Source organism: Epinephelus moara, chromosome 1, assembly GCF_006386435.1.
Source record: "Epinephelus moara isolate mb chromosome 1, YSFRI_EMoa_1.0, whole genome shotgun sequence".
NCBI lineage: Eukaryota > Metazoa > Chordata > Actinopteri > Perciformes > Serranidae > Epinephelus > Epinephelus moara.
This window is the reverse complement of record NC_065506.1, coordinates 2,302,488-2,312,487: the sequence shown is the minus strand read 5'-3', so window position 1 is coordinate 2,312,487 and position 10,000 is coordinate 2,302,488. Positions and strand designations below refer to the sequence as shown.

Genomic DNA, 10,000 nt, shown 5'->3' with positions numbered 1-10,000 from the left:
CATTCTGCCATCCACTAAGCACTTGCTGCTGTTGGGATTCACAGGACCACAGATGATTTGCCATTTGTTAAAATCTAAACGGAACATGTGAAGGCTTTTTCCTCTGCATGCTCTTTGGCCCAATTCCAATCCGATCCCTTACAGACTCAGTGACTTAGAGGCGCGTTCATGTGAAGTGCATGAGTGTGTGAGGGCTGTCCCATTGTCAAATCATTAAGTCAGTGAGTCAGTGAGTGAGCCCTTTATGCCCCCTTACCATAGGTCAGCATCGATGTGGACTTACGGTAAGGAAATTACCCACAGTTCATAGCGTTGTGACATCAAATACAGGGGTTGCCCTCGGAACACCGGAAGTGTTAAAAAAAACAAAACGTTAACAAATAAACACGGTCGGCAGATCTGCAAACAGTAACGATATATATATAAGATAGATATCACTATATCACTTACAGCACTTTGATGCTAGTTTAGAAAAAACATGCATATGGTAAAAATACAGTAAATTCATTAGTTCAAACTTACCTCTTGCCCATTTTGCAACGCAAGTGCTAGGATAAGGTTGACTGATCAGGGAGTCTATCCCTCACACGCCTTGTGCGTGCTAACAATAACCGATAAACGAATAAATGATCACGCCCAGAGCCGCCAGTGTCAACAACATTTTGTAGAGAGGGGGATAAGTGCTGTCCCATTCCTATTTATAGCATCCGGAGCCCTTTCAGACTCTCACACTCAATCACTTACAGCTGACGTCAATTAAGTCAGTGAGGGTTCAGGGCTTGGAATTGGGCCGTTGTCTTCAAACAAAGAGAGCTATGTGACACCCATCTCCACTGGAGGTCTCACCTCACACCTCAGTGAGACACAAGTCTCACAACTTGATTGGACAGGACTTTTGCAGTGACATGTGACTCTGTGACTCTGTGATGTCACAGGCATCTGCAGAAAGTCTGCTCCCTTCAGACAGTCCTGCTCTCTTACTCAGGAACTGTGGAGCAGCCCACACCTCTTTCCGGCTGGGCCTGGACCAGCCCAGATGCTCAGACCCTTGCTCCTTGCCCTGAACCGTCAAAGGTAGGGCAATTGATCACAGACTCTCTAACCTGAACCAGAAAGTTAGAGGTGCAACCACAAGGTTTGCAACTAGCTTTCCAGCAACAAGGACGTAAGTGAGTTAGCACCCAGCATCTAACTCTGCAAGGACCCTGAGCGACTGGCTTCCTCAGATCAGAACCTTTGGAACAAGGACACAGCAAAGACTGCATCTGGAACCACAGCTCTTCCCAGCCTCCTTCTGCCGGCTAACAAAGCAGCACACCATCAAGTGACTCTTTCTCCCATCCACTCAAGGATCGGTAAAGTAACAACTGGGCATAGCTTATCACAGCTTTACAGGCTAAGCAAGACTGTTTAAGTTTTTGTATGTGATTTAATGCTGTCATTGAGTTATTGTTGTGATTGTTGGCAGTTAGGTCATTGATTAGTTGGCTTCGCCAAAGCTAAGTGTTGCGTTTGCTAATACTGTTCACAAACAGATTCTTGCACACAACTAAACAATCTCTGCACTAATCCAGACTGTTTGCAACACAAATCACATTCACATAGACACATTAACAAATAGGCTTTCAACAGAGCTACACCCAAACAGGCATCTCAAAGTTCCCACTTCTTTTCCTTTGTCTTTGTCCTGACGACACGGTCAAACAAACACCTCCCCCGATCTGAAGCCAGCTTTGATTCGGCCATTTTGGTAGTTCTCTGTTGTCAGCCATTTTGTTTTGTAGGCCAAACGGCTCTTTGATCACCACACCCGCCTTTGTCTTTCTCTCTTTTTCTCTCTCTCTCTCTCTCTCTCTCTCGCACACACACACACACACACACACACACACACACACACATATACACACACCAAGCTTGTATATAGTTAGTTAGAATTTGTGTGTTTTGGTTTGCTTTACTAATTTGTGAATAAATATAATTCTTTGGAATCATACCTGCTGTCTGTTTAATGTTGCACAAGAGTGAATGAATAGTCAACCTTTGCTGCATCAAGAACTCAGAAATCCTTCAGGCGTTACTGATAATTTTGGTTGTTGTCATTAATTTAATTATTAATCAAAACTCCAAATTAATAGTTTAGCGTATTTTATGAGACTGATATCTTTAACTGGCTATCATTTTCCCTTTACAGGAATTGTGCCCCACGAGGTGATTTAATGTTAATTAAGTCACATTATTTAACATAATTATTAATAATTATTAATTATTTCCGATAGCCAATTGACCCCAACATAATTGGTGCCTCCATGTGATGCCCTAATATGTTGATCACAACATATTTGGTGCCGCTGTGTGAGACCTAAAATTATGTTCCCAACATATTTGGTGCCTCTGTGTGAAGCCCGAATTTAAATCCCTACATATTTGGTGCCCCTTGGTGAGGCCTAATATGTTGATCCCAACACTGCGCTTTAAATACTTTTAGATTTATTTATTTATTGCATTTTTATCACTCACTGAATATCCTGTGTCTTGTGTTTTTATGTTCTTTGATTGGATGCATCACTTGAGTGCAATTCCTATGCAATTACAATAATGGTTGAATAGGAGACTGAATGTCCACTGTCAGTGTAATTGTTACCACAGTGATGTATGACCAAAGGTCAGTGACTGAGAGGGTCCATCTATTAGAAGTAGGCAGAGACTTTGCATCAGTTTGTATTCCCTTCTCCACAGTGAGAGTTATACAGTTGATTACAGTGCTGTTTTGAATTTCTGTCTGCAAGTTGTTCCTCAAAGTGTTAACTGGATAGTCAGTGCTGTGATTTTACGAATCCCAAATGAAAACCTTTGGTTTTACATTTTGGGATGTAAAAGTTTTGGTATTACATTGAAGTTTGAAGCCTGCAGCCTGCAGTTGTGCAGAATTTTGCGAAATGTACCTTAATTTTAAGAAATGTGTCTTATATGCATCTATAACCCTGATTCCATGAAAATTAGGACACTGTGTAAAACGTAAATAACAACCGACTGCAATGATTTGACCTATGTTCAACTGAATATGAACAACATATTAATGTTCATATCCATATATATATATATATATATATACATACATACTCATAAATTTTATTCCTTTAACATGTTCTAAAATGTTGGGACAGGAGCATGTTTACCACTGTGTGACATCACCTTTTCTTTCAACAGTACTCAGTAAGCATTTGGGAACTGAGGACATTCATTGTTGAAGTTCTTCCCCATTCTTGCTTCAGTTGCTTCAGTCTTTTGTATTGTTGTATTTTGTGTTTCATAATGTGCCACACATGTTCAATGGGAGACAGGTCTTGCAGGCAGGTCAGTGTAGTACCTTCACTCTTTTATTACGAAGCCACACTGTTGTAATACAGTACATGCAGAATGTGTCTTATTGTCTTGCTGGAATAAGCAGGGACGTCCCTGACAAAAAAAAAAAAAAACATCATCTGGATGGCAGCATATGTTGCTCCACAACCTGTATGTACCTTTCAGCATTCATGGTGCCTTCACAGATGTCAAGTTCCCCATGATGCCATGGGCACTAACACACCCCCATACCATCACAGATGCTGGCTTTGAACTTTGAGTTGGTAACAACCCGGAAGGTCCTTTTCGTCTTTGGATGTTGTTGATGGCTTTCACTTTGCATGGTAGAGTCTTTTTCTAGATGCCGGGATGACCTGTGTTTACTGACAATGGTTTTCCAAAGTGTTCATGAGTCCATGTAGTTATATCCTTTATACAGTCATGTTGGTTTCTAATGCAGTGCTCCCTGAGAGGTCGAAGTCACAGCCATTGAATATTGGTTGTTGGCCTTGCCCCTTATGCACAGAGATTTCTCTGGATTCTCTGAATCTTTTGATGATATTCTGGATTGTAGATGGTGAAATCCATAGATTTGCAATTGTGAATTGAGAAATATTGTTCCAAAACCGCTGGACTGTTTGCCCACACAGTTTGGCATGGCAATGGAGTCTAATCACTAAAGACTCTTCATATTTTAGCCTCTTGTGCAGAATGTCAGAACATTTATTTTCACTCTTAAGTTTCTTCCTATTTCTCTAACTTGTTGTGAATTAAAAGATTTCCCAGGATAACTCTTGTTTTTCATGTTGCATAGCTTAGTAATTTTTCAGGGCTTTCAAATGACTGTAAAGGTGCATTAGGATATGTGGAAATCCTGGTAGGGTTTGATGAATAGTTCATATTTTGAGAAGATATTGAGCATATCTACACCAGAAAAATGATTAAATGTCTCCTTAATTATCATAGACATTTTATTCTTCTCAGGATTGAAAAGTTTCTGAAAAAACATTTAGACCACAGAAGTGAAATGCTCAATTGTAGCCTTATATGGCAATTAGAATTTTAATATTTTGTATTGTATTTTTATAACATAACATAATCACACAAAGCAGTAGCCTGATGAAGACTGTTAGCCTGTACACTATGTAGAATTCTGCATCGACAGATTACGCGGACTGACCTGCTGCGAAGGCTGACATCATCTCTCAGTGTGCTGTCACTGGCTGACAGCAACCTCTGCAAGGTCCTCCTGGCCTCCTTCCACGCCTCATAACCAAGAGCCATGAAGGCATTCAGAGTGGGCTTGGTGAGAGACACAGAAAACAATTCACTACATATAGCAGTCTTTTCTATCATTAGTTGACATATTCCTAGAATGCAAAATTACTTTAAACACACAACACAGGAGGAACAGGCTAGACCCTAGGCCATGTGTCCATAATATATCTGTTTATACAGAGATGGTACATCCGTAGTTTGGCAAACAAGCATTTATGTCTGCAGCTCCTTCTATGTGGAATCTTCTGCAGAAGGACTTAAAGTTGCAATCATTGGTTCCTCTCGCCTGTTTCAAAGCACTACTGCAGGATTTCTTTGTACGCAATCATCTATATGCCAATGGCAGGGTGTATTTTAGCTGGTCTTTGCAATCATGTGTAGTTGCCCTTTTTTGCATTTTATGGCTCACATATAGCATATATTAACATACTTTTAGGCTTTCCTTTGCAGTCGTGGTGTGTTTTATATTGCTTGTTTTAGAGCTGTACATTTTTTATTTTTATTTTTGTTCTATGTTGTCTGTCTATAACTTATGTTGCTGCCTGTCTTGGCCAGGACACTCTTGAAAAAGAGATTTTTAATCTCAAGAGGTTTTTCTGGTTAAATAAACATTAAATAGAAAACAAAAAATACACATATTTTACAACAGCATAGAGGTTACTGTTAGACTGGATGAAGTGTCCAAACACGGCCTGTCTCTCCCGTCTCTCCCCCGAGCGGGATGGATAAACACCCTGTGCCATAGATGAAAAACAAGCAGTTTTCTCACACTGAGCTGACATGAAACAAGACTCATATCATTGGTAAATAACATAAATAAATAGCATTTCAAGTGGTTACTTCTTTTTTTTTTAATATCGCTGCCTTATTCAGTCTCTCTTTCAAATTCAGTGCAGACTAATTTGGAACAATGTTTGAGCTGCTTGGGTGGAGATGGACAGTATTTTGTGAAAGTGCATCATTGCATCTCACTAGCAAAACGGCTATAATAAGCACGTCCACCCGGGCCTTGTGCTTTCATCAATGCTGACTTGGGCTGGAGCTGATAAATACCAAGGAGTACTGCAGAGTCATTTGACCCGAATGTGAATGCTGATTGTAACCTTTCACAATACATTAAAAAGACAGATGTTAGCAGGTGTTAGTGGGGGGTTTTGTGCAGTGAAAAAGGGCCTTAACACATGTGCTCGGCAAGTCTGTCTGCACTCCAGGACATCATGTGACCTACAGTTCCAAATTTGGCCAGTAAATAAAGCAATGCCTCCAGGACTTGTGCTGCTCCTGGACTTTCCCACCTGCATCTACCTGACCAGTGGTGGAATATGAATGAGTACCTTACTCAAGTATTGTACTATTTTAATGGTACTTGGTACTTTCACTTTATGCTACATTATATGTCTACAACACTAAATGTTGTACAAAAAAAATACAAATATTTTACATTTTACTCCATCACATTTATCTCACAGGTCAAGCTACAAGTTAGTTTGTGAAATGTCTGTTTACAAATAAAACTAATTTCCAGCTTATTAACTAGGATATAAAATTATCTATTAAACTATTATATACTACTATGTATACTATATATCTTTAACTATTTAATGTAAAAAAATGTTTAAATTATCCATGCTTGATCAAATACATGAAAATGATTATTACACATTCATTAGTGATAATAATCCACTGCCAGAAGCTGTTTTACCAGATTTAAAATTGGTATTCAACCCCAACACCAAAAAGCCTCTGAATCTTTTTTGTTGGATATCCAGATATCCAGAGAAACATAACTATAGTAAAAATGAACGAGTATTTATGGATCTCAGCTTGCTTTACACCAAAAATGTACTGCCCTTTTTGGAAAAACGTTCACAGTCCAAGCAGCACTCAGTAGATAAGACAGATGTTATCAAGTCTTTCAATAGAAAAGATAACTTAGATATTAAAGGGTCATCAACATACATATGAGAATATATGGAATCCCTTTATATTTTATATTTTGTGAAGGATTTAGATTTATCAGATGAGAAAATTGAGTATCATAGATGCAGATAGGAGACTTGAGACTTTCTGGAAATGTTGTACATTCATTCATTCATTCATTCATTCATTCATTCATTCATTTATTCAAAATTTTATCTAATTCTTGGGAAATCAATTGAGAGAGACCCTTGTTTTCAATGATGCAGAGCATAAATAAAAACATTAAAAAACAATCAATAAACAAAGAACCATCATGCATATCAGTTAAAACAGAAATGAAACCATGCAAAACAACAAACAATAATAACAACATATGATCGCTAAAAGTACAAATATGCATGAAAAACATGTTATGGTGTAGATATATAGTAAAAATATTGGAAAAAAATGACTATGCTATATATATGTTGCAATATTAAAAAATGCAAGACTTTTGGGCCCAGTATTTCAAAACTTGTAATCTGGATCAGAATAATCCGGATAATGAAATCCTCCTTTTCTCAGTCAGGGATCAAGGTGATCCTGCTGACTTTATCTGGGTATTTCAAAACATTGGCAGGGTTGATCACTTTGCTTTGATCCCAATCTGACTGGATATGGATTTCCAAATCTTACGACTCCGCCCAAGAAGGGGATGGTCAGAGTGAGGGTGGAAGGATTACGGAACAGAAGGAAAACGACGGAGAAGAGAGCGGACGAGGGGAAGGAGAATGGCGGAGACGTCAGCTGGCAGCGAACGAGAAAATGATCAACAATATGCGCAAAATTCAAATCGAGCAGATGATGACTTATCTGAGGCGGTTGAACACGACTGCTCTGTGAATGGATCAGAGATAGGCAGTTGGGCAGACATGGAATTTGATGAAGGGAGAGAGGAAGATAATGAGGGGGAGAGGAGAGGATACAAGGATATAAACCGAGGCAGACGAGCAAAAGGGAAAAAGAGATCAAGAAGGGATGGCGATGAGAGTTATTATGAGAATGAGGAAGGAGGGCGTGAACAAGTGCAAAGGATTAGACAAGAGAAGCTTATTGTAATAATAAGGCTTAATGAAAAGGGACAAGAAAACATGAAGAAAATAAATCCATTCTTGCCAACAACGACTCTGGATTGTAAGATAGGGGAAATACAATACGCAAAGGTTCTGAATGATGGGAATTTATTGGTGAGGTGTAATAGTGATGAACAAACTGAAAAAGCACTAAAATTAAAAGAGATAGGGAAAAACAAGGTGGTCAGCACTGGGAGGGTGGGAGCACAAAATGGTAGAGGATGTAAAGGAGTGATAACGGGGGTGCCTATGAGTGTGGGGATGGAGGAGCTTAAGAGGAGTCTTAAAGGTGGAAAGGTGAAGGAAGCACAAAGGTTCAAAACAACAAAAGAGGGAGTGAAAAAAGATAGTGAGACAGTGATGACTGAGTTTGAAGGAGAGAATGTGCCCAAGAGAGTGCTCCTGGGGTTTGTGAGTTTCCCAGTGAGAGTGTATGTGCCAAAACCATTAAGATGCTTTAATTGTCAAAGGTTTGGACACACTGCCATGAATTGTAAAGAGAAAAGGAGGTGTGCAAGGTGTGGGGGCGACCATGAGTATGGGAAATGCGGAACAGGGGTGCAGCCCAAATGCTGTAGCTGTGGAGGAGCTCATAGTGTGGCATATGGTGGGTGTGAAGTTATGAGAAGGGAAACGAATATCCAAAAAGTAAGAGTGGAAAGAAGAATCACCTATGCAGAAGCTGTGAGAGTGTCGAGAGCACAGAACAGAGATGTAAACGAGCAGAGAGCAGTGGAAGTTCAAGAGTCACAACAATGGACAACTGACAGGATGTATGTGGACAAAAGGGACTTGGTGACATTCATTGCAGGAGTGGTCAACAGTACAGCCGAAATAAAATCAAAAAATGTTAAAATTCAGCTCATTGTCAAAGCAGCAGTAAGTCACTTAGGATTAGTGGGACTGACATGGGAAGAAGTGAGGGAGAACCTTACTAATCAGTCGAGCCAGGATGCATCATGGGTGGGTTGATATTACTGATGGTAATTCTTTTACAATGGAATGCTAGGCGTTTACTGGCCAATGGCCAGGAATTCAAGCAATTCATTAAGGAAATGGCTGTAAGACTGGATATAGTATGTGTTCAAGAAACCTGGTTAAAATCAAACTTAGACTTTGTGGTACATGGGTACACAGTGATAAGGAGAGACAGAAATCAGGGGGGAGGTGGAGGGTGTGCTACATTCATCAAGCAAGATATTCCATATAGGGTACTAGAAAAAGGGGATGATCAAGAATACATTGTGGTGGAAGTGTGGGAGAGAGGGGAGAAGATGGTTATAGTTAACTATTATAACCCATGTAAAAGGTTGGAGTTGGATCGACTACTGGGGATACCAGGACAAGACAGACGAAAGATAATATGGTGTGCAGATTTTAATGCCCACAGTACAGTGTGGGGGAGCTCACAAACAGACTCAAATGGGAAAGTAATTTGGTATGTATGAATGATGGGAGAGGAACCAGGGTGAACATAACTGCAGGTACTGAGTCAGCATTAGACATTACTGTAGTGTCTAGCTCCATTGCTGGAGTTATTAACTGGGAGGTCTGGACAGATTCAACTGTAGGTAGTGATCACTACCCAGTGTCATGTTTGGTAGGAGAAAGAGTGGATGCAAATGCTAATGCACAAATCTCAAAGTGGGTTTTTGCAAAGGCAAAATGGGATTCGTTCCAGGAGTTAAGTGAGGAAACAATGAATGGAATTGACATTTCTGGAGATATAGAGGAAATAAATAATCAGGTAACCTCAGGAATTATTAGAGCAGCAGAGGGAGCTATTCCCAGGAGTAAAAATAGGATGAATAGGAAGCTGGTACCATGGTGGACAGAGGAATGTCGTCAGGCTGTTAGAAATAGAAACAGAGCATTTAAACAACTTAAAAGAACTCATAACATGCAACATTTAATCCAGTATAAGAAGGCACAGGCAGTAGTGAGAAGAACAGTACGCCAGGCTAAGAGGGCAAGTTGGAAAAAGTTTTGTGATAAAATAGGAAGAACAACACCTGTGGGAGAGGTATGGGGAATGATAAAGAAGATGGGGGGAGACAGAAGGGTATGGGATTATCCAGTCATGACGTCTGGGGAGGAAACAGCAGTCTCCAACAGAGATAAGGCAGAAATCATGGCAAAGGCATTTGCAAAGATACATAGTACAGATAACCTGTCAGAAGAGGGGAGGAGGAGAAGAGAGAGAACAATGATTCAGTATCCAGGTGTGTTAGACAGGAGGGAAGAAACAGGTGAAGCAATTGATGAACCATTTACATTGGCAGAATTGACGAGGGCCATAAATAAATCAAAACCAACATCTCCTGGGAAAGATATGATATGTTATGTGA

General features: G+C 39.9%; 1 protein-coding gene across 3 annotated transcripts in view; it reads right to left on the bottom strand.

The window, feature by feature from the left end:
- The window catches only part of fah (fumarylacetoacetate hydrolase (fumarylacetoacetase)), a 625,231-nt gene that overhangs the window by 67,325 nt on the left and 547,906 nt on the right, over positions 1–10,000 (bottom strand). For all 3 annotated transcript variants that reach the window (XM_050041455.1, XM_050041446.1, XM_050041463.1), the window contains exon 2: positions 4,523–4,646. In XM_050041455.1, coding sequence (XP_049897412.1) covers positions 4,523–4,626 — 104 coding nt within the window. In that variant the 5' untranslated portion in view covers positions 4,627–4,646. The remainder of the gene's footprint in view (positions 1–4,522; positions 4,647–10,000) is intronic.